The 25,972-nt window shown below is 44.1% G+C and overlaps 1 protein-coding gene across 2 annotated transcripts in view; it reads left to right on the top strand.

The window, feature by feature from the left end:
• FLT1 (fms related receptor tyrosine kinase 1) overlaps positions 1-25,972 on the top strand; it is a 177,526-nt gene that overhangs the window by 115,691 nt on the left and 35,863 nt on the right. For both annotated transcript variants that reach the window (XM_041764815.1, XM_041764814.1), the window contains exons 15-17: positions 8,795-8,926; positions 21,135-21,241; positions 25,656-25,788. In XM_041764815.1, the coding sequence (XP_041620749.1) occupies positions 8,795-8,926; positions 21,135-21,241; positions 25,656-25,788 (372 nt within the window). The remainder of the gene's footprint in view (positions 1-8,794; positions 8,927-21,134; positions 21,242-25,655; positions 25,789-25,972) is intronic.

The raw sequence follows: 25,972 nt of genomic DNA, 5'->3' as shown, positions 1-25,972 counted from the left end.
ATTTCATGCCTTTCTCTGGATAATGTGGTACTTATGTATAAAATGCCAAGACTGTCCTTCACCTTATGGTATCATGGGAAGAAATTAATTATGAAATCCCTTGAAAATACTAAAAACTGAAGAGAGTGTCCATTTATTTAAAATTTAGACTGCATCCCATGGATAAATATATAGACCAGCATCATTATAAACTCGGATCTAAAATCCCCATCAGCAGCCAACACAATAGGTGGTTCAAGTTCTTACACTGGGTGCTGTCACGAGAATTCCTTGGAGTACAAGTCCCTACAAAAAAAACTTTGTGTAAAATTTTACTTGAGCATTTGAGGCTAACAGTTTAGCAGACCTCTGAAACTATCTGAGCTTGCATTTCTAAGCTCCAGGGTCTAAAGCTCTTTGAATCTTCAGATCATAAAATAAACGGACAAAGAACTTTACAGACTGGAGAGAGCTGAGTATGTAGGATGGAAGTCAGTACCACTGCATAGGGTGTCAGCATCGAATCGTACTCACTCTTTTCCTCATTCCCTAAATTCCATTTTCCATGGTCTTGGTTTATGTGGCCATTTCCTCAGTTGCTAAGTGTCTGCTGTCTGTTGGCACAGTGCTAGACACCAGGGCTCAGTAATGCACAGGATACTGGAGCGGGCAAGTAAGAAAGTCAGCAAATTTACTATGAAATGTTAAGTGTCAAAGTAGAGGCATGCACGAGGTGATGCAAGAGTAACAGAGAAAGGGCTCAAGAGCATCAGAAGATGCTTTCCAGAGCATCTGGATTTGCCTTGAGGTAAATATTAGGAAGCGAATGCTAGTCTCAAGTACAGGTCCAGAGAGTAATGGGCGAGGTCACGGAGGCTTATCATGAATTGCCAATAAATAAGTATAGCTTGTACCAAGGATACACTTAGGGATGTAGCAGACACAGAAACTGGAAACAAAATAGGCAGGGGCCAGATCACAGAGGTCATTGCTTTATTAAATATAATAGTGTTGTCTCATGTACATCCTTGAAGTCAAAGTTGTATCTAATCTATCCAGCATACATGCTTCTATTGGCCCTCACAGCAAATTTACATAAGTTGATTGGGTTGCCAACATTTAACATGGAAAATCCAGATTTCTGTTGATGAAACTAGAGGGTATTATGCTAAGCAAAATAAGTCAATTAGGGAGAGATAATTATCATATGATCTCACTCATATGTGCAATTTAAGAAACAAAACAGAGGATCATGGAGGAAGAGAGGAAAAAAAAACAATACAAAATCAGAGAGGGAGACAAACTGTAAGAGACTCTTAATCATAGGAAATAAACTAAGAGTCGCTGGAAGGGAGAGGGGTGGGGGAATGGGGTAACTGGGTGATGGTCATTAAGGAGGGTATGTGATAGAATGAGTACTGGGTGTTATATAAGACTGATGATTCACTGACCTCTACCTCTGAAACTAATAATATATTATATGTTAATTAATTGAATTTAAATTTTAAAAAACTTAGAAGACAGGGCTGAGTGGCTTAGTCAGTTAAGCATCTGACTCTTGATCTCAGCTCAAGTCTTGATCTCAGGGTTGTGTGTTCAAGCCCTGCATTGGGCTTCATGCTGGACCTGGAGCCTACAGCAAGAAAGAGAAAGAGAGGGAAAGAGGGAGGGAGGGAGGAAGAAGGGTAGGAAGGAGGAAGGATGGATGGACTCAAATTCCCAAATTCCAGTTGGTTGGAACTGAGTAAATGCTTTCACCTTTAGATGGGAGATAGGCTTTTCTGCACTCCACAGACACAGTCCCCCTCCCATGATCTCATCCCCAACTCATTTATGTTATGTGCCTGGCCCCAGAACACATCCACACTTGCAAATCCTGCTCTGTGCCCTGTTGGTCCGATCTGATACAACTTCTTTCAGTAAAGGGAAATAAATCATGTTTCAACAGGAATTGTTATGTTTTTAGTGGCTAAAGATTACTCAAGTGACCCTCTAGAAGCAGCAGACCCACGATTAAATGATCTCATCTCAACAATACAAAGTAGAGCATCATGTTTCTAAGTGAGTTCTATGTGTTAGTTCTAATGATTAACACCCAAAGGGAAACAGAAAATTCATTTAGGATGACTCTTCAAAGAACTCAATACCATTTTTCATAACAACAAAACTACAACATGTGTAGAAATAAATATAACTAAAAAGCAAGATATTTAAAGAGAAAATCACAACTATCAAATGACATAAAAGAATACCTAAGTAACTCAAAGATATTTTATATTCTTGGATGGGAATATTTATTATTTTTTGAAGATTTTATTTGTTTATATATATATTTGGAAGGAGGCCCAGAGGGAGAAGGAGAGAGAGAATCTCAAGCAGACTCTGCACTGAGCATGGAGCCCAACTTGGGGCTCAATCTCAACCCTGAGATGGTGACCTGAGCCAAAATCAAGAATCAGTGGCTTAACCAACTAAGCCACCCAGATGCCCTGGGAATATTAATTAGTGAAACATTTTTGAGCCCTTTTTGCAGGTCAAAAATATTGGCAATTTCATTTGTTTTGGCCTAAAAATAAATTTCCCCCAAATTATTACATAAATTCTGTGACGTTTGCATCAACATCCCAACAGTGCTTCTCACAGAATTTGACAAGCTAAACCTAAAATCCGTATTGACATATAAAGGGCCAAGATGATTCTGAAGAAGAAGGGGTCATACCATAGCAAATATCAAGATGCATTATCAAGCAATCATAACTTGTGTGGGATAAATGGGTCACTGTGAACAAATAGGGAACCTAAAAACAGAACCACAAATATATGGGAACTTAATATCCAACAGAACTGGCAGTAGGGGAAGAAGAGAGTATTCAGTAAATGATGCTGGAATAACTGGCTATTTATATGGTAAAAATTAGATTTTTAACTCACACCACACAAACCCCTTCCTACAAGAAAATCCAGATGGATTAAAGACCTAAATGAAAAGAAGCAAATCTCTAAACAAATCTTTAATTTTTTGTTTGTTTGTTTGTTTGTTTGTTTAGAAGAAAGTATATAATCAGAGTAGGAAACCATCTTTTTAAAACAAGCACCAGGGGTGCATGGGTGGCTCAGTCAGTTGAGCAGCTGATGTGATTTCGGCTCAGGTCATGATCTCAGGGTCCTGGGATTGAGCCCCATGTTGGGCTCTGTGCTCAGCTAGAGTCTGCTGGAAGATTCTCTTGCTGCCTCTCCCCTTACCTTGCTCTGTCTCACTCTCAAATAAATAAATAAATCTTAAAAAAAAAAAAAAAGCACAAAGGATAATGGAAAACATTAATAAATTTGACTACATTAGAATTTTAAATGCTTTTGTATTGAAAATTCACCATAAACATAATTTAAAAGATTGTTCATAGAATGGGGGAGGACTTGCAGCGTATTAAACCAACAAAGGATCAGTATCCAAAGCATATAGAGAACTCAGAATCATTGAGGAAAAGACAAGCTAACAGAAAAATGGACAGGGAACATAAAGAGGCAGTTCACAGGAAAAGCAGCTTGCATGGCCAACAAAGATGGAAAAAGATGTTCCACCTAACTAGTAATCAGAGAAACAGAGGTTAAAACCACAGCAAGATGCCATCCCACACCCATCATTTTGCCATCAGTTACAACATCTGGTAGCACCAGGTATCAGGAAGTATATGGGGGAGGGGAGCTCTTACTCAGTGCTGGTGAAAGTATAAATCAGTATATTTTGGAAGATGATTTTTAAATCCTGCATAGAGCTATACAGTGAACTGTACAACCCAGCACAAGGAGATATATGCATAACCATGTACACAGAGCTGTGTCAGATGGCACTGCAGCCTTCTTTGTAACAGTTAAAAAAATGAAAACTATCTTATAGGAGACAAGTGGATTCTTTTTATACAATGAGTTGCTTTTTTTTTTTTTTTAACATTTCATTTATTTATTCATGAGAGACACATAGAGAGGCAGAGACACGGGCAGAGGGAGAAGCAGGCTCCTCCCAGGGAGCCCAATGTGGGACTCGATCCTGGATCCTGGGATCATGACCTGAGCCAAAGCAGATGCCAAACCGCTGAGCCACCCAACCACTGAGCCACCAAGGTGTCCCTGCAATGAGTTCTTTTTAAACATGAGTTAAAAATGAACTCCATCTGGGCAGCCCCAGTGGCGCAGCGGTTTAGTGCCTCCTGCAGCCCAGGGCATGATCCTGGAGACCCTGGATCGAGTCCCACGTCGGGCTCTCTGCATGGAGCCTGCTTCTCCCTCTGCCTGTGTCTCTGCCTCTCTCTCTCTCTCTCTCTCTCTCTCTCTCTCTGCATCTCTATCAATAAGTAAATAAAATCTTAAAAAAAAATGAACTCCATCTACATGTATCAACAAGGATAATATTAAAATATCATTTAATAGGAAAAGTTGAAAAACGGTATATACTGTATGGCACTTTTTATTTAGAATTTGTAAAGCCACAAAACAATATTACATATTCTATAGAGAGGTACATCTCAATCTAGAAAAAGCATAAAAACATGCATGAGAATGAAACACACCAACTTTCGGATAGAGATACTTCTGGAGAGAAAAAGAAAAGGAAGGAGATAAATTATGCATTTTATTCATAATAAAAGAGGGGGGTTCTCCAGCAAATATGGCCAAATGTTGATATCTGATTATCTTCATAGTAGATACATGGGTTCTATTTTTCCTGCACTTTTATGTTTTATTTATTTATTCATGAGAGGGAGAGAGAGGCAGAGACATAAGTAGAGGGAGAAACGGGCTCCTTGCAGGGAGCCTGAGGCGGGACTCGATCCCAGGACCCCATGATCACGACTTGACTGAGCCTAAGGCAAATGCTCAACCACTGAGCCACCCAGGTGTCTCTTTCCTGCACTTTTAAATGAAATGTTAAACTAAGAAGAGAGCCCTTGCAGAAGGTGAGCTTCTCAGTAGAACTACATCTGTGTCATGGGGACCAGGTCATGAAAACTGAGTCACTACAAGATAAGGCATTAAAAAGAAATGAGAGCACTCAACTACAAATGAGTATGGGCAGATCTGAAGGATGTGGGGAGCGATAAAGGTGGGACTGGCCTAAGTCTGAGAGAAGGGAAATAGATAGAGCTGGCAATGAGCAAGTGCCTGATGAGGATTCGGAGTGTCACCCTGATGGTGACGCATCGATCTCTGTGCCACTGGTCATAGTGTTAGTGTGAATGCAGGTTGGAAAGAAGAGCATTGCTGGTTGGCTCAGGACACACTCTCACCCTGTTTCCTCTTCTACATGATGGAAAGATGAAACTGAGCCAGGTGACCTTAGCTCGCAGCATCCTTGGCACTATCTGCTCACCTTCACAACTATGCCTCTGTCTCCGTGAGTGAAATCCAAGGCCTTGGGCTTTATTTGTTCACTGTGTCAGCCTTTAACCCGGATTTGAGTGATAGAACATTGGTGGAGGGCAGCCAGCCCCCGCGGCTCAGCGGTTTAGCGCCACCTTCGGTCCAGGGCGTGATCCTAGAGACCCGGGATCGACTCCCAAGTTGGGCTCCCTGCATGGAGCCTGCTTCTCCCTCTGCCTGTGTCTCTGCCTCTGTGTGTGTGTGTGTGTGTTTCTCATGAATAAATAAATAAAATCTTAAAAAAAAAAAAAAAGAACGTTGGTGGAGGGTCAGGTCTGCTGCAATGAAGATGATGGTGAGTGGCAAGATAGCCACTACTTTGAATGTCCATTGCCCTTGACACCCACTCTGCAGTCAGGCTTTTACTTTCTGTGATTGCCGTGTATGCTATATCCTGTGCTTTGCAGAGCTTTCATTAAATGATCTCAGTTGATCCTCATAGCAATACCATAAAATAGGCAAAGCAGGTTTAATTCTCATTTTACAGATGGGGAAACAGACTCAAAGAGGTTAAATGATTTAGCCAAGGTTACAGGGGAGAGTCTTCTGTCCTCCTCCCCCCTCTACCCCCATTACCTGGGCTTAGAATATTAGAACCATCTTGCACGCATCTCTGCCCATTCCTTCATCTAGTAGAGGAGCAGTTCCTGTAGGCTGTTTGTACAGAGTGTCCGTTTGCATTTCTTCCTCTCTACTTCCTTTCCCACCATCCAGATCTGGATCCTCAGCATTCTTTGCCGGAGTTAAAACTGGTAAGCTGGATTTCCAGATGCCACTTCTCCCTCATTCCTCTCTACCCTGCGTTCTCATTCTAGACTAAACTTCCTTAAACATTGCCTTCATTATGTCATTTCCCTGCTCAAAAATCTTTGTGAGCTCCTCCTTCCTTCTATACTGTCTACACTAAATGGAAACTCCTCAGCCAAGATTTCGAACCTCTCCTTAATCTGAATTCACCTTTTCCAGTCAACTTCTCAAAATGGATGCTTTGAAAATAAAATGACTAACAAATCATCCATCACATCAGCAAAGGTTTGTGTTTTGTATTTTTAGATGATACTGCTCAGTACTGACAAGAGAGTCGTAAAACAGTCTTGCTGGTAGACGTGTTAATAGGTATAATCTTTTTGGAAGGCAAAATGGTTATAAGAATCAAGAGCTCTTGACCTAATAAATCTGTTCCTGGAAATCTATCCTAAGGAAATAATCTGAAATACAGAAAAATCTTCATGCCTAAAGATGTTAATTATACTATTTTTATAGTTATGAGCAATTAGATATAACCCTCTAGTGGCTTTCTTCGATGCCTAGAATAAAACTTTAAATCCCTACTGTGGCCTGTGGTCATACATGATCAAGCCCTACCAACTCTCTTCTCTCCTGCTTGCTAACTAAAGTCTACAGTGGTCTTTTTCACTGTCTGTTAAACAAGCCCATTCCTGCCCCCAAGGACTTTTTTTTTTTTTTTTAAGATTTTTATCTGTTTATTCACGAGAGACATAGGCAGAGGGAGAAGCAGGCTCCCTGTGCGGAGCCTGATGTGGGACTTGATCCTAGGACCTGGGGTCACGACCTGAGCTGAAGGCAGAGGCTCAACCACTGGGCCACCCAGGTGTTCCCCATCCAGGGACTTTATAGTTGCTATTCCCTCTACTTTCCTATCAAATGCCCCTTTCAGATCTTTAAAAAGCTCATTCTTCCCCATCTTTCAGGGCCCTGCTCAGATGTCACCTCTTCAGAGAACCTTCCCTAAACACCCTCCATAGCCCAGGGTCCCCTTAACCTAGTTTAGTTTCTTCACAGGCTTTGTTCCTTGAAATTACTTATTTGTAACTCTCCAACACTATAATGTAAGTCCTTTGTAGGGAAGTATTCATTTGTCTTGCTTATTATGATATCACCAGATCTACAATAGTGGCTAGTACGTGTAGGAGCTCAAAAATACCATACAAATGAACAAACTGTGTTTAAAAATCCTCCTTAAAAAAGAATAAAGGGAAATGTCTTGGAGGAAAGACTGTAGGTTTGCTTTACCTTTTCTTTATGCTTTCCAATATTTCTCAGATTTTCTTTATTGGGTGTCTTTTATAATCAGGGGAGTACAAACTATTTAAACTAACAAAATATAGCCCATAGTCTGGCCAGACCCATTTTATTACTATTCCAGAATAAGCATTCAATTCACATTCATGTCTTGGCATGGCTGTTCTCTTGCCTGCCCTTCCCACTGCACCTCTGATAATCCCATAAACCTCAGCCCAAGGCCCACCTCCTCCAGGATCCCTTCCTGAGTTTTCCTATACTTAAAGCTCTCCCTCCCACCCTGGGCTTGGCATTTAACTGGGTATGCTGTGCTACATTTATTCACTCTCATTTATGAAACACTTTCTGTTTGCTGGCACGTGTGTGTGAAATGGAGAGAGAGAGAGAGAGAAAGAACAAGAATATATATCTGTGTGTTTAGTAGGAGTTCATTTTCCCCTCTCAAGGGGATAAAGGTGGGACTGGCCTTTATCTATGTCTTAGCCTCCCCCCTCCCCAAGTCTTTAACATAGATTGATAGCAGAGTAAGTACTCAATAAATACTTGGTGGTGGTCTTTGGTGTTGAAGCTACTGTGTCTCCAAGCTGGGGTCAGAATCCATGATTTTCCTTCCATTACATGATGCTCTGTAGTCACACTTTAGCTTGTATTTACTGAGCACTTACTGTGTGTCCGTGTGTCCTGCACCTACCACTCATGTTCCTGTGTACCTGTTAGGAACTGCTTTCATTTTCATCTTAAGTTTGAAGAAACCGAAACACAGAAAGGTTAAGCAGCTAGTCTCAAGGGACAAAGCTCGAAGCGCTAAGGCCTAGATTAAAATACAGCCCAAAGTCTTCACCTCTCTTAGTAGTGAAGCAGGGCTCCCTTTGGCCCCTTTGGCACAGACGTGTTCCAGTCCAACTGCAGGCTCTTAGGCTACTCAACCTCACCAAATCTGTTTCCACATTTGTAAAACAGAGACACCAAGACCTTACAGGGCAGTTGCCAATGTCAAGATGAGAAGTGTGTGGTCTAGTGCTAGCACACAGCAGGCGGTGAGTAAATGGTGTTATTATTAGATGTGCCGCCTCCTTGACATTTGCTTCTGAAAGCTGGAGATGGTAGCCCCATCTCATTTCTCTCCACACAGTGAGTGGCCTGGGTTGGAGCTGCACCTCCACAGCTGGGATCTGGGGAAGGTGCTATGAAAAAGCCCAGGGACGAGAGAAAACAAATAAGCGGCCCTGCCCAAGGTTACCTAGAGCTTGGATTTCCTTGTCTGAAGGCATAATTATAGGAAGAGGGTTGGATTATAGAAGTAGCTGTTTTTGTGTGTCACCCAGGCCCACTCATGTAAACATCTTTCACTCCCCAGGAATTATTTTAGGACCAGGAAGCAGCACACTGTTTATTGAAAGAGTCACAGAAGAGGATGAAGGTGTCTATCACTGCAAAGCCACCAACCAGAAGGGATCCGTGGAAAGCTCGGCGTACCTCACTGTTCAAGGTAAACAGCTGCTCCAAAGAGCAACAAGAAACAGTTCAGACATCTGTTTAACTTTTCACCTCCTGGTCTCCTGCGGGCAGCTTGGGCCTGTTCCTCTCCCTGCCCTCCTCACCCCTTCCCACCTCCCCACTACTCCCTACCACCACTACCACCACCAGGCTTTGGGAAGCTACCCTGTAGGGTGGCCTGGCAGGCCCAAGGCAAAGACACTGGGGGGCCACCCCCCTCCCACCCCCAGAGCTGCCATCTGAAGATGATCTCTGCAGGGAAGTAGTTCCCAGAAGAGAGGAAAGCCAGCTGCCATCATAGGCAGGCCACTGACCCGCAGAGAACGAGTCAGTGGCCGGGCTGGTGACAAAGAAATTCAAGAAGGCAGAGGGGTGGAGGGAGGGGGAGACACCCACACATTGGAAACTAGTTCATTCTTTTTCCTTTTCCAACTCCCATCAGTTAGACATATGCCGCTCTTCTGAATGTTTTCATAAGCTGGTTTGTTTGTTTGTTTAACACAGAGCAGGCTGCAAAAAATTATCAAGGAGAAGCAACACATAAAAAACAGACCACGTTTGAGAAAAATGTTCCAAGTGCTTCCTTCTTTGTAGACCTCAGATAGTTGGTTCAGCAGCAAAATCCAAAGCAGCCTCATCCTAGCCCGGGCTGCGCCATGTGGCTCCCATTTGGAAAGTAGTTCAGGCCTCAGTTTCAGTCCTCTGATGCCAGGAATCATCCAAACCATAACATCGACGGCATCATAAGATATCAAATTGGCACCTTTTGGGGGATAAATATCTGTGGCATGTTGAGGTTTTACATGAAAAGAGGCAATTTGTTCAGTAGCCTGTTTCCAGGGGCTCCCCGGGAGACGACGGAATAGGGAAGCATTCCTGGTGGAAGAACAGCCTGTGTCCGTTCTTCCACTCTGGAAACTTGCACTGCTTCAGGAGCCTAACGCGGAGAATTCAGCCGCCTTTAAAACAGAGCATCACCCCCTCCTTTTCCGAGGAGCTGGTTTTAGAGAGCCTCCGGAAAAATCTAAAACCCATGCTTCCATGAATGTATACTTTCGGGAAAAGCCAAGGGTAGCATTCCTTAAATTCTTACAGTAATGGTCCTGTCTCCCTCCCAAATAGTCCTCATTTCGGTATTCTTTCAACTGGTCTGCTTACACACAGAGAAAACAATTATGTGTGCATCTCTTTAACACCTCCTTCTTCAAAGGATTGTTCGTTTACCTATGAATTAACAAAGACTCCAGATGTGGCCTTCGCGGAGGGGCTCCATCAGGCCACGGATCTGAGAGGGCAAGGAGGTCCCTGATCTTCAGTCCAGGAGGCGCTTTCCCCCCTGTCCTGACAACAACCCCGTAAGATGCACAGAGCAGTTAGGAACCCCCAGACAGGAATGAGAGGACGGATCTAAACCCTACGGCCAGGTAATGGCAGATGTGTGTGTGTAGAGCTGGGCTTCTCAGACCCACTCCAGCCCCCCAACACCTGCCTTCCTCGTGGGCCACCCCCACCATGGCCACTCTTCTCTACCAGGGAATATGGGTACGTGTCTGACCCAATGGCTAGGCAGCTAATGGCTTGGGAGGAGCCCTTGCCCGAAGCCAGGACACCTATGCAAGTTTGCAGCTCTCCATAAAGACTTCACCTCCTTTCCCTTCACCTCTTCTGCCAGGCTGGGTTCCCTAGAAGCCACATGGCTTCACAGCGGGTGAGTTTCTTCTGCCCGCAGTCATGACCACCCCCCTCTGCCATAAGCCTACCCTCCTGGAGTAGCGTCTCCTGCTGTGATGAGTTTGCTGTCGGGGCAGGGGCAGAGCAGTGGCACAGTGGAGACTCCTGGGCTGGACTGGAGCCAGCGCTCTGGCCCTCAGAGAGCCTGACTCCCCACTAATCCTCCTCCTCCTCTGTCCAGTTTAGCAGCATCCTCCAGGATGAACAGCTGACGCAGACACTCCTTCTCTTCTCTGCCCTCCCACACCACGGTTCTTGGATCTTTAGTCAGTACCTATTTTATTCGGCTTTTTATTATGCTTTAGGGATTGATGGGCCTATCTCCCCTACTGGATTGTAGACTTATTGAGACAGAACTATGTCTGATGTATCTTTGTTTCCCTTAGCTGTGCCCAGCACTTAGCAGGGCACTGTGTATTTAATGCCTTTCTGTGCAGACCCTGCGGGACAACTGGCATACCCAGTCCCATGAACTTCATAAGAATCCAAAGAAGTAACTAGTATTATCTTCAGTCTACAGATGGGAAAATTGACCCTCAAAAAAGGTTAATTATTTGCCCAAAGCCACACAATGAAGTCAGCAAGAAGGCTGGCTGCGGTCCATGTCTTGTGACTTGCCACCCTTCCTCCATTCATCCCATTCCTGAAGTACCGTAGGAGCCTGTCTTTGAAGCCTTAGCATAAAATTGGGCGGTTAGACCTTTCCAGTTATCTTGTCATTTGGTTTTCTCTCTACCTGGTTCTAATTTCCTACGGTGATTCCTTTTCCCACGAAATGCTTTTCTAAAGTCAGACAGCATTAAGAATATGACTGCCACTGGTCCTTTCTCCATATTTCCATCAGTCTGTGTCATTTGCTTCTGAGGAAAGGGGAGACCATTGCGACGTGGGTTGCCCATGTAGGCTGCCACTATGGATGTCCTGAGCCTGTCATCTCCTGACATCATCTCTCAGCCTCCCACACAGTCCACCTACTTATCTCTTCCAATTCTAGAGTGAGCTTTTTATTTTATTTTTTTAGGATTTTATTTATTTATTCATGAGAGACACAGAGAGAGAGGCAGAGACATAGGCAGAGGGAGAAGCAGGCTCTCTGCAGGGAGCTGGATGCTGGACTAGATCCTAGGATCCCAGGATCATGACCTGAGCCAAAGACAGACACTCAACCCCTGAGCCACCTAGGTGCCCCAAGAGTGATCTTTTTAAATGACTAATCTTACAATAGGTTACTTCCCTGCTTCGAATTTGCAGTGGTTCCACCCCTTATCCTCATCTAGGCATGCAAGGTCCTCCCAAGGCTCCCCCTGCAGCCTCATGGCTCATCCCTCTCTTCACACCTGAGCTCCCCAGCCATGTGACTGCCCAGGACCCCCTGAACGCACACTTCCCCTCCCCATCTTCAGCCTTCCTTTGGTCTTCACAGCCTGCCTTCCTCCCACCTCATTCTCCCCCAGACAACCCCACTCATCCTGACAACTCACTTGTGCTCTTGCTTCAGGCATAGAGCATATCCCCCTTGTGCCCCCAGAGTACTTGACATAAACCTTTAACGCAATGCTTACTTACCACTCTATCCCTGAGCATTTGATAAATGTGTTTGTTGGATTGATCTACTTAGGAAACCACCACTGTATGTCTGAAAAAAGGCACATGTTGACATATATTGTGTATGGCAATAGAGATAAGCCAAATGCAATTAGTTATTAACTCAACGGCTTAGTTGTGTTCCCAGGACTGTGCTGCTGCACACATGGAAGTGTAAGCCATGATTCCTAACCTCACTGTGCTTTCAAAACCTAGTTGGAAGAAGATTAAGGTGCACACAAAACAATTAGAACCAGACCGATAAGAATTTTGAGTTCCTTGGAGCACCTAGGTGGCTCAGTAAATAAGTGTCTGACTCTTGGTTTCAGCTCTGATCCTGATCTCCTGGCTGGTGGGATGGAGCCCCGTGTCAGGCTCTGTGTCTGCTTGGATATTCTCTCTCTCTGTCCCCATCCCCTGCTCTCACGTTCTCTCAAATCAATCAATCAATCAAGCTTTAAAAAGCAGAATGTTGAGCTCTTCTTAAACTAGAAACACTAGTTTGTATCAAGCAGACCATGCAGTGCTGCTAATATGAGCTCAGGAGTTCAGAGAGACTAGAAAGGCCATGGGGAATGAGCTGAGATCTAAAGGAAGCCTCAGAGGATGTTGGATTGGCAAGGTGAATGGGGCAGCGAGCTATGAGACAACTGTCAGCCTTCTGCGTTCATATCTCCCTTGGCAACAACAAAGTCTAGGCAATTTTAAATATTTCCTCTTGTCTAGCCCACTGGGTTTTCTGAGGAACTGGTACTTTTGATTCATGACCTCTTTTCTCTCGTGTGGCATTACTCTCCACTAGCACTTGGGGAAATGATATAGCTGGCAAGGTGGCCGTGGACGCTTTATGGATATGGCTCTTTCTTTTTGCTCATTATTGTTCCCAGCTGCCATGCTTTTTGAGTTCTTATGTCTGCTTTTCTGCCTTCCTCCTGGCTCCCTTTTGTAATTTTTTGCCCTGCTCTTGCAGCAACAGCTGTATCCAACCTTTCTGCTTAAAAATTGTGGTTAGCTGAAAAAATAGTGTCCCTGACCTGCAATCATCAAAGTACCTGAAATACTGTACCCATTTATAAATAAATGGGGCCATATCCGAATAGGATAATGATAAAATAGTGCGAGGAAATGCGGATGTTTAGTCTAAAAACTATGGGGTGATATTATTGTTTTCCTCAAATATTTAAGAAGCTTCAGACCGAGGAGACATTTCACTCTGTCTTTGACACATCAAAAAAAAAAAATAACCGGAACCAAGGAGGGGAGTGGCAGTGAAGTTTCACAGAGCCAAATTTTAGCTTCACAATGATCTTGGGGTCCTGGGATCGAGTTCTGCATCAGGCTCCCCAGAGGGAGCCTGCTTCTCCCTCTGCCTATGTCTCTGCCTCTCTCTGTGTGTCTCTCATGAATAAATAAATAATCTTTAAAAAAAGATTTTTAAAAAGTGGATAGTATATGCATCTCATTAGTTAGATGCACTATCTTGAATGCAAGTAGTTGAGGCTTACCAAGTAAAAAAAAATTTTTTTTAAAGATTTTATTTATTTATTCATGAGAGACACAGAGAGAGAGGCGGAGACATAAGCAGAGAGAGAAGCAGGCTCTATGCAGGGAGCCTGACATGGGACTCGATCCCGGGTCCCCAGGATCAGGTCCTGGGCTGAAGGTGGCGCTAAACCACTGAGCCACCGGGGCTGCCCACCAAGTAAAAATTTAATCCTTAGATGCTCTTCTGAAACTTTCAGTGTGGTACCTGGTTATTTTATCACTGAAATTAGATCTTTGCTCCCTCTCTTTTGGCTGTCACTCTGGGGGCCATGAAACATTCCCTGGCTTTACACTTGATTTCCCAATAGATGTATAGAGACTCTTCATGCTGACCTATCTTGTCAGGTTGAGTTTAGGAAATGAAAGCAAGCAAACGAGTTGTGTCTGCGACTATGTTTAACGGGTTTAAAAAGGTTTATGAATTAGCCAGGAAGGAAACTGTCTGCTCTTTTTATTTCCCTTGAAAAAGGATTCTTATACTCATAGATAAAACAATGTGTTATTTTTGTATCTGAAAAGGATGAGTGGACTGTGGGGTCAAAGTGGCTTCTTTAAATAATCACAGGTCTTGTTTGGTTTGGACTGCACATGAGTACACGTGGAACTCTCCAAGGGGAAGCTCGAACATTAAAAACAACAACACAAAACGGGTTCATAACCAAAATAATTTCTGAAATTGACACAGCACTCAATCGCCCATGAAACTCAATGGCACTGGTTCAATGAAAGCATGGCATATTTTCATCCGAGGACTTAAGATAAACTATGCTTTATTATTGCAAGGAATAACCACAATAAATATGTAGATATGTTCTTATAACAGATTTAGGCCTTGCTATTGAAATGCTATTTCAATAGCATTTATAAATTACACAGGAGAAAATACCATATTACACATTCTTTGGGGGATGACTGATGGATCTGAAAATCATGGAAAGCACAGAAGGACTTTGCCTTAGGGCTGCCCTGCAGTCTAAATGCTTAGAGTGGCATTAGAGGTGAGATTTGTAAAATTATGCCATAATATTTGCACATTAACACATCTCAGGAAAGGACCCATACAGCAGGAGATGTATACTGTGTCCCTTAATAAATTCTGAGAGTAAAATATAGGAAAAGCTCAAAATTGTGTTGGGTATGCAGCTACTCTCTTTTATCCTCCTTGGCCAGGCCAGCTTTCATGTTTCATTTCCTTTTGATGCTCCTCTCTTCCTGAATCCTGCCCCAAATTCACTCCCCTGGCTATCCTGGCACTAGGAAAGGTGTGATAAACTAATTCACAGGAACATGTTGGCAACTAATGCTACTCCCTTCTCCTGGGTGTTGGCAATTCAGAAGGGTTCCCAAGGAGAGACCAGGGCTTGGCAATGGAGAGATGAACTCTGCTCCTCGTTAATTTCACACAGAAGAACTAGGGGATGGGATACACATGCCTTCGTCCTTGAAGTCGAAATGATGACACAAAGCTGGCTTTGATCAAGAATTCAAAAAATGGGGGCCGTCTGGGTGGCTCAGTGGTTGAGCATCTGCCTTTGGTTCAGGGCACGATCCCAGAGTCCCGAGATCGAGTCCCACATCCAGTTCCCCTCAGGGAGCCTGCTTCTCCCTCTGCCTCTCTGTGTCTCTCATGAATAAATAAAAATATTTAAAACAAAAAACAAAAAAATTTAAAAATTTAAAAATGGAGATGGAATTCACTTGTAATATCTTATGCTCGCTGAATGTGCATTCATCTGCTCAACTTTTGTGACAACCCAATGGGAATTTTTTTCTATCTGCAAGTGAGAATCTGAAGCACAGAAAGATTTAGGATTTTGTTTAGGGTTACGAAGCTAGTAGTGGTGGAGCTGAGAATTGGATCCGTGTTGAACCATTCTGCTCTACTGCCTCTCAGCTCTAAGACAACAGAGGACCCCACTGCAGCCAGGTGCATCACTGTTCCTGAGCTGTGTGCCCTTGGGCCAACTACTTATCTTCCTGGTGCCTCATTTTGCTCATCTGCAAAATAGACACGAATAATGGTATACCTACCTTCTGGGGTTCTAAGGATTAACACATTTAAAACTGTATCTGGAATATAATGGAAGCTTTTAAAATAGTAGCTAGTGATCGCTTGTTAACATGATAAGCCATATTAACTTCAACAAAACTTTCTGTACTATAGTTTTCCTACACTTAACCAGTGAGTGACCCAAATGGGGTTCCAAACCACAAAAGCTCTATTTGACCTAAGAAGTTTAGCTTTAATAGCTTTCATATGTATGTATGGCACATAAAGACAACTTTAAATATCTTTAACTCAAATTATTCTTGAAAATTTCTTCCCAGTTTAATATGAATACAGTTTTTCCATATATCTCTGTCCTAAAGAGGGGCTCCAAACCAGTGTACACAGATTCTCAAAAAGCTTTATAAATGAGAGACAATTTTAATATTCTAAGAAGTCTTAGAGAAATTACATAATAAGGTTAACTGGTTTATTGGTTATTGGATTTTAGATAAAAGAGAGAGACAGAAAGGCAGAGACATAGGCAGAGGGAAAAGCAGCCTCCCCATACGGAACCCGATGTGGGACTGGATCCCAGGACCCCGGGATCACGACCTGAGCCAAAGGCAGACACTCGACCACTGAGCCACCCAGGTGTCCCTAGTATATCTGATTAATTTTTTTCATCTCTCTATAAATAAATATCTATTGACACTTCTACTGGGCCAGTGCTAGAGATGTAAAATGAACATAACACACACCCTCCTTTTGATGTCTTAAGACTTTAATGGGCAATAAACCCACATAAACAGTTATCTCAAATTAAAATAATGATAGAAACAGAGAAGAACACCTAAGCCACCCTGGCAGGTATGAGGCAAATTTCTCAGGGAAAGCAGTGACTCGGTTGTCTGTAGAAAATGATCAGCATTTGGTCAAAGTCTGAATAGTTTTAGAAAGAAAAGACAAATTGTGACATATGCAATAGCTTTGAATGAAAATTATCTTGTATATGAAATTATCTTGTATATGAAACCCCCCAAAATAATAAGGATTTGGGGGTTAAAAAAAGGAAAGGGAGCCCCGGGGGGAGTTGGTGGAAACTTTCAAAAGAATAGCTTTCACTAGATTTCCACATTTCACCTGTGAGCTAGGGTGCTGCTGTTACCTCCACATTTGAAGGATGAGGAAGCTGGAGCACAGGGTCCTTGGTTTAAGACATAGCTACTTGCTTCCTGCCCTTTCCTGGTGAAACTCATGCACATCTCAAGTCAAGGCAGGTCCCAGGCCAGAGGCCCTGGTCTTTTGCTTGGGGAGTCTCCTAGCCTCCTGGGAAGCACCACTGGTTATATTGTGAGAGTGGAGTTCCCTGGCTCTGCCGCCCCTTGATTCAGGCAGTCGGGTGCCACACAGCACTGGGTGCCAGGGTTGGCGGGATGTTGCCACAACACAGAGTCCATCCCTGCAGAGTGAGGGGCCTTTGCCATCAGAAAGGCTCAGGGCAGGGTAGCAGGCCGCTGCAGTTGCATAGACTGTAGACCAGGCATGTCACCCCTCAGGAACCGGTGCCTCCCCTGGGTGGCACCTGCCCTTCCTGTCCCAAGAGGGACAGTCTGAAGCCTGGGAGGGTAACTGAGACAGAAGCCTCTGTGGAACAGGGTTAGCAATCTGTACCAGAAAGTACGTCCCCCTAACTCTTCAGATTGGCCACATTCTTGTCCCTCTCCCATAACCTTGCACTGTGCCCCGACGCAGGCTTGCACACACGGCATCTGAGAGCAATGGGCCCCACTGCTCGCTCCTCACTATTGTCAAGTCCCACCCACGTTTCCTCTGGCCTCCTTTCCCCGCTGGCATGTGCAGCTGGGCCATTTCATGGACTGAGCTCATCAGCTGTCACCAGCTAGTTGAAGCCGGGTCTAGTCAGACCAGTGTGGGGATGTTTGACCTCTGAGAAAACATCCAAGAGCTGCATAGGAAGAGATGCTGCTGACTGAAGTCAGCCTACTCAACCGAAGACTAGCCTACGGGTTACTTTCCAAATAAAGCAAATGGGACAGAGGTAGAGTGCAGATACTACATGATTTCTTGTTAATTTCCCTTTTTAGTTTGCAGTGAGCAGTGACAATGCTAAAGAGAGAGATCTTTCGCCTGTCATAAATGTTCATCTTGAAGATGTTTTTTAATGAGTTGATTCTTTAAATGTGGAAGTGCATATAAACACATTTGGTCCCACTGAAAGGAATTTTGCCTGAGTAAGGGCTGTGGAATTACTTTGGGGGTCAACTTCCTGCCCCGTGGAATGCAGTGGGAAAGTTCCCACAATGGGAGGGGGCCTCTCCCAGGGCATTCCAGGCAGGAGGCATCTGCAGAGGTTTAATACAGACAGTACCATGTCTCAAGATGCTATCAGCATCTCCAACAGCCAAAGGCCACCATGGTCTGAGCCGGTCCCAGTTAAGATTCCACAAAACTTATTTGCAGCATAAGCAGAGAAGACAGAGAGAGAGTATGTGTGTGTGAATATAGCAGGGCAGCATGAGACCTTTCACATGGGGGAGGAAAGCCAAACTCATACTAACTTGAGCTTACGATATTCCCATCAAGGGGTTGTATACTGAGAGAACAACTTACCATTCTTCGAAACTTCTTCAAGAAAGCTGTCCTCATTCTCATGAGGTTTAGGGAAATAGCCACAAGTTAACAAATGAAGCCAAATCCATTTATTCACTCATCCAGTATATTCAAGATGCCTACTATGTGCCAGGCACTCTTCTAAACACCAGAGATGGAACAGTGGACAAGAGAACCACAATCCTGCATTCTGCTGCTCCACTCACAACTCTGAACACGTTCACCTGCTCAGATTTGAGTGCCAGACTGTGAACTCCAGACCATACCTTTCATCTACCACCACATACCAGCATCTAGAACAGAGCCTGCGACGTGGGTGGTATTCCATGTGTTTACTGGATTAATACACACGAACAGGAATTTGACCCTGAATCCTTTGAAAGCTTCATGAAACTCCTTGGCAACAAAGCAAATCATAACTTGTCTACTCATTCACCCAGTCTGAGGAGTGGGGACATAAAGATGAAAACAATGTGGCCCACAGCCCCCTGAAGCTGACCTTCTGGTGGAGAAACAGTGAGGGGAAGAAGAGCTGGTCATTTAAGACACTATAGGGATTTTGATGTGATTGGAGCAAGTAGGAGCATGGCAGGAGAGGAAGCTCAAGAGACAGGCAAGATTGGTCATAAAGGATCCAAGGTTTGGATTTTTATCCTGACAGCCACAAGGGCAGAAAGGGAAGTGATGGCATTTAGATGGAGGCAAGATCACGCTGGCTCAGGGTGGAGAAGAGCCCCAGGGTGTGTGTGGGGTTGGGGGGGGTGGTCAAGGCTGGTCAGGAAGGTAGCACAGTAAGCCAGGTGACAGCTGGTAGGGGCTTGGTGGAGGCCGTGAGAGCGGGGCAGGGCAGGAGGTGACAATTTCCTGAGCCATGGGAGGAGGACAGATGGGACTTTTGTTGGACTGGATGGGGAGAAACTGTGGATTTCCCCCCGAGATGCAAAGCCATGCTGCAGCAGGGACCGCGGCTTGCAGGAAGCACATGCACTGGGTGGCCGGATGGATACGAGGGAAGAAGGAAGTGGCTCAGGTTCCTAGCTTGTGTATTTGCTGTTCTTCAGAGAAACTTCACTGGCTCCAATTGCCTGCATGTAGCATACAGTTTAAACCCTTTATGCAGGGCAGTCCGGGTGGCTCAGTGGTTTAGCACCTGCCTTTGGCTCAGAGCGTGATCCTGGAGACCCGGGATCGAGTCCCACATCGGGCTCCCTGCATGGAGCCTGCTTCTCCCTCTGCCTGTCTCTCTCTCTCTCTCTCTCTCTCTCTCTCTCTCTCTCTGTGTGTGTGTGTGTGTGTGTGTGTGTCTCATGAATAAATAAATAAAATCTTTTAAATAAATAAATAAACCCTTTATGCAGATGCTCAAACACTCTGTGGTCTGGTCCTGTCCTTGCCTTATACTGCCACGTGTGCCCCCTGTCTTCCCAGCTCTGGGTCCTCCTGCTGTCCCCTCTGCTTGTGTGCCCTCCCCCTCCTCGTCTCTGGAGGCCACCATTCATTTCAAATGTCGCTTCTTCCAAAGAGCTTTGGATTTCCTCAACCCTTGAAAACTCTTTTTATCTCATTTCTTTGCATTTGCCTTAAGTCTCGGTTAGGTTGGCAGTGAGCCCCCTGAGTGTGTCAACTTTCTCTTGCTCATCCTCCCCTCTCCTCTGGACTGAACGTCACCTGCAGTAGAATTCGGTACCTTCTTTTGCAAACAAAGAGCCCACAAGATGTAGCACTTTGTCCAGAAAAGGAGGAGAGTATACCTGCTTCACAGGGTGGTGGGGAGGGCTTGGCACATAGTTAACTGCTCAATCGGTGATACCATTCGCATCATTATGTCCAAGGAAAATAGGATCCAGCTCTTCTTCCCTAGCTTAATACGAAGCCTCTGTCTCCTTGTAATGAGGTTAAAGCATAAGACACTACATTAGAATTCTCGAGAAATTGTTCCCTGGAGTAAGTAAGTAGGGAACCACACTGTCCCGGACCCCCTGGGGCATTCCTTTCCAAGTCCCAAAGATCTTCCTCTCTGGAGGCTTCTCCTGAACACTTTGGGTCATTTCTTTCTGCTGGTGGAGGAACTGCTCACCTTTGGATCTCTGGGTGATTCCGGGAAAAGAGGTGATGGGGAAGGACCCCCTTGTCATGCCAGCTGCTGCCACAAAGGTCAGAAATGAAGCCAGGAGTGGGGAACAAGAGGTGGGCACTTTGGCCCGACTATTCCAAAAGAAGTGAGCAGGCAATTGTGACAGTCCTTGAGTTTTATTTTTAAATTCAAAGTAGAAGAATTTTGTGAGTCCCAAAGGATGGCTTTTATGTCATTTTTATTATTTTTTTTTCTTTTTCTTTAGAATTTCCTCTAAAACACATCAGGGAGACTTCACATATTCCAGATTTAGCATTTTAATGGGCTTTTGTTCCTGCCTTAATTTTTTCCTTTTTAAAATTTCTCCTCTGGCGTTCAATTAGCTCTTTGTGGGATTACAAAGTTTGCAAACTCAACCATAGAATTTCTGGAAAGTCTTTTAATTTCTGCGTGAGTTCATAATAATATTATGCATCCTGCCTTACTCAGGAGGTAAGGCCTATCCCAGAGACTAACTCTTGTGCCAGTAGATTGCATTTGCCATGATGAATCATTTAGGGGCACTAGACCCATTTTCTTGAATCACAAAGACCCTAAGTTTGATAGTGCCTCCTGGGCATCATCTTGATGGTTTTCTCTCTCCAGGAACCTCGGACAAGTCTAATCTGGAGCTAATTACTCTGACGTGTACCTGTGTGGCTGCAACCCTCTTCTGGCTCCTATTAACGCTCTTTATCCGAAAACTGAAAAGGGTAAGAACATTTCAGATGACTTTTTTTTTTTTTTAAGATTTTATTTATTTATTCATGAGAGATACACAGAGAGAAGCAGAGACATAGGCAGAGGGAAAAGCAGGCTCTCATAGGGAGCCCAATGTGGGACTCCATCCCAGAACCCTGGAATCATGACCTGAGCTGGAGGCAGACATTCATCCACTGAGCTACCCAGGTACCCCTTCATATGAAGCTCTATGCTCCTTTTTACATAATGTTCTAAAATGTTTGCCTCATGTCTAGAGCAGACACTAAACAAATGCTAGACTCTAGTCCCCTTCCTCCTGGCCTCTGTCTCTGGCCTGGGGAACACCAAAAATGAATCATTAAAATATCTCTCAACCATAGAGTGGAGTATTCAAATAAAAAGCTAGAGCAAAAAAAAAAAAAAAAAAAAAAAAAGCTAGAGCAATGAATAGATGATTATTTCCTAGAAACAGGAGGGATATTTTTGATCTAAAAATATGTAATAAAATCTTTAAATTCAGCATGAGACCAGCAAGGTCTTCCTTATTCTCTGCCAAGAAACAAAAAGGGAAAAGCAAAATAAAGACCCACTTCTGACTTACCTCTCATAACATTATAGGAATGCACACAAGGTCACCTCAATTCCATGGTCCCTGAGCCCCACCATACAACTTACTTCTTTGGTGTGAGATTCAGGCCCAGATTTCTATGATTAGGCCTGCAGTACCACTTGTTGGGGTGGGTGTTTATGGGGAAGAGCCTACATTCATTCATCCATTTATTCATGCCTCCACCATTTACTGTGCACTTGCTCCATGCAGAGTGCCAGGCCCAGTGTCAGGCCCTGGGTGACAGTGGAGAGGAGCCTGGCTTTCATCAGTTGCATAGACAAATGTGAACTTGCCAGTAGAGGCAGCTACTGAAAGATGTAAGCTGGCAGTGAGGCAGAGAGGGAGGGAAAAGTGCTGCAGGCACAGTGTGAGGTTGGCGTAGGACAGTGACACCCTAGGAAGGGAACCCGGTAGAGACCAGTGTGACTGCAGTGGAGGGAACAAGGGAGAACATGAGACAGGAGAGGAGAGGCTGCAAAAGCTGGCCAGACAGGGCCTTGCAGGCTGAGGTAAGAAATATAGTCTGTATTCTGGAAGTAAAAGGAAGCCTGGGGCCATGGGGACAAGAAAGTGTGCTGTGTCTGGAAAGAAAAATTTGGCTGCTGTGAGAAGGGACCAGAGGAGGCAAGGATGAGTAGAGAGGAGCCTAGCAGAAGACTTTGTAGTTGTCCAAGGAAGAAATGATGGTAGCTTAGTCTACGTGATTAGAATTCAAGATATACTTAGCAGGTAAAATCAACAGGACCTGAAAAGTGTCAAGGAGGCTTCCTCCATTTCTAAAGATTTATTAGCCCTGGTTACTGTGCCATGTCATACAATGAGCTCTTTATGTAGTAGCTCAATTAATCCTTCCAAAAATGCAAAGAGGCGGGTATATTACTATTCTCATTTTATAGAGAGAGAAAGTGAGGCTCAGAGAGGTAAACTAACTTGTCCAAAGTCACAAAACTAGTTAGAGTTGGAGCTGAGTTTTGAACACAGGCTGTGCTACCTTAGGCTTAGTAACCCAAACCAACAAGGCATCCTTAATAGCATTGATATGAGAGGCAAGGCTAGCAGGCACCCTCTGTCGTAATATGTCCCATCACCACCATATGTGATGATTGGTTTTGAGACGTGACAGGGAAGGCCACTGCTTTAGAAGGATACAAAGGCCATGCAACTGGCATTTTGAAAGGGGAGATATAGCTTGGAAGCAAGTAGGTCTAACAAAAGTAAAGTGTGCCAAATCTGGGAGGGGTTCCAAAGGCTGCAATGGAGGGTGGGGGGTAGAAAAAACTTCAGAGAAAATAAAGTTTTGAGAACGAGTTTGAAGGTTGTGGCAGGAAGAAAAGAAGCAGAAAAACGCAGCCAACCCCCCTTCCCAGGCCTTTTAAATGCATTTGCCATGATGAATCATTTAGGGGCACTAGACCCATTTTCTTGAATCACAAGGACCCTAAGTTTGATAGTACCTCCTGGGGATCATCTTGATGGTTTTCATGAGAGATGAGGGGATACCATCTGGGTGAAAAGCACACAGGAGCAGAGTGGAAATAAAACTGGAAAGGTAAATTGGGACAAAATTGAAGATGGCCTTCATATTTCTAAAAATCTGCAATCTTGATGTCAATAAGAAAGGATGAGAGCAAGAGATGATTCTCTCCAGAAGAGAATGCTTAGAGAATCTCAGAGGTGATTAATTCTGGGAGATACAGGCAAGGAGATATAAGTCCTCAAAAACGATTTCCATGTGGTTTCTGTAACCAGAAGTGAATTCCTCATTGATACGGGCTGGATGTTATCCTTTTACCCCCACACTGCACAGGCCAGTGTTAGAATTAGAGCGAATGTTGATCGATGCTTACTTTATCCCAGGCCCCCTTCTAACAGCTTGACACGGATCATTTCATGTAATATTCGCAACAACCCTAGGAGATAAGCACCGCTGTCATTATCATTATTTCGCAGATAAGGATACCCGGTTTAGAAAGGTTAAGCAGCTTGCCAAGGTTAGGTGCTGGTCCAGAGTAGATTTGTGACTCAGAGCCGGGCAGTGAACCTCCACGCCTGGGCTCTGAAGCACTTAGCTGTGCAACTTCCATACCAAACACCTAGTAGCTGTTCAGTGTTAATGTCAACGGAAAGAATAAATATTTGCCAACTAAGATTCTACTCTCCAACTCTCCTCAAGCCCTTCCTTGAGGCTTGTTTGGTGTTTCCTCACATCTGCCTTATTGAGATAAACCATAAAATTTATGGGAAGGTTGTCTTTCATTGCCTGATCCCCTGTCTCTCTCAACACCTCCACTAGCCTCTCCACATAATGCTCCAGAAATGGACATGTCCCTTGGTAGGCTTCAACCATCCTGTGCTCTTTGAAGATTGGAGATTTGTTTTTCATGGCCTTGGCTGTATTGGACATGGAAAGTGTGGTCATAAAACCTACTCCAGGTGCTTCTCTAGTGCACACCCAGCGCCCTGGGATAGGAATTTGTATTCCTTCCCCATCTTCTAGACTCACACAAGTATCTGCCAAGCTGGCCCTTACAGATGAACACCAGTGGCAAACGCAGCTTGTGACAGATGCGCTCCATATCTTTCTCTGTTTTCCACCCGCCATGGAGGCCAGGCAAATCTTTCTGCTTTGGGCTATTAGTCACACATTTTAGTGATAATTTCTGTGAGAAGGAGACCGATTGCAAGTGATGGATGAGGTGAGCTGTGACAGCCCAGAATGGTGAGTAAGAGCCGAAGAATGTGGGCGAGCCTGAAATGGTGTGTATGGAGGGTGACTTCTTTCCTGAACTCTGGTCTGGCCTAGGCAAGGGCAATGCAAGGTAGGCCCCAAACTCATCGAAATGAAGTTTATGTAACTTCTAGGCAAGATTTACCAAAACTCACCTTATCTGAACTGCCCATAGAAGTGCCATCACCAACTCTGCATTGAGTTAACAGGCAATACATCCATTGATAGGAATCTAAGATGCCAAATGCAAATCCATTTACCTAGGATTTGAAATAAAGGATATTTTCTGGACTTGATCTCCATGACCAAGACAAAATAAGCACCTGAAGGCAGATGCCCGCCTTACTTATTTGACATCCTAGTAATGGCCAAATGAACTCAGAACACAGCTGTGTTTAAGTCCCATACCCAATTTACTCCTCAGCCTTTGAAATAATCAACTTCTATTTCTTATTGAAGGTAAATCTTACTGTGTTCTCACTAACGAACCCTATAGTGTTTCCAGGTAGCTGCAGCTACCAAGGGGCCTTCTGAATATATTTAAACACTTCACATGAAATATGTCTCTCAAATGTCCCAGGGCTTCTGGGTTCACTTCACCACCTCTAGCTTTTCTTGCAAATGCAGAAAAGCCACAGTCACACTTCCCACTGTTGGCCTATCCTGTAATGTATATCCCTACTTGTACAGAATGGTCATGAGAAGTTATTTTCAGTCGTTTGGAATTATTTTATAAATATGCTTTGCATGTTTTGGAGAAGGACTATCATCTGATAATCGTCTAAGAACAAGCAAAAAGGTCACTGGAGAATCTGGGTGCATATAACCTGAGACAGTACTGGCAGAGCAGAGCCAGCCTACAGAAATGCAGTGTGAGAAGAGTAAGGGGCTGTTTAATGGCAGTTGCAAGATCAAGTGTGATGCACATATGTATATGCAGAGGGGTACTTTGTGCACCCAGCTACAAGGTTTCAGCCAAATGAATCAAAATAGCAGCAGAGGTGGCCAGGTATTGTTTTATATTGGATAGACAGGATTTTTTTTTTAAGTTGTTTCCTTGTTGGTAACTTTGAGATCTCTTTCTCAGTCTTCTTCTGAAATAAAGACTGACTACTTATCAATTATAATGGATCCAGACGAAGTTCCCCTGGACGAGCAATGTGAGCGGCTCCCTTATGATGCCAGCAAGTGGGAGTTTGCCCGGGAGAGACTTAAACTGGGTAATGTATTTGTTCAACGGATTCCTAAACCCGCACTGAGCACCTACTACATACAAAACACTGTGCTCTGAGGGCTGCAAACATCACCTGGACTCAGCATTCTGCCCTCCAGCTGCTCACAAACCAGCAGGGGAGATGGGCACAGAGGGAAATGATTCTAACAGGACGCTGGGACAGCAGTACA

The sequence above is a fragment of the Vulpes lagopus genome, chromosome 8, assembly GCF_018345385.1.
Source record: "Vulpes lagopus strain Blue_001 chromosome 8, ASM1834538v1, whole genome shotgun sequence".
Lineage (NCBI taxonomy): Eukaryota > Metazoa > Chordata > Mammalia > Carnivora > Canidae > Vulpes > Vulpes lagopus.
This window is presented reverse-complemented; position numbering and strand designations above follow the sequence as displayed.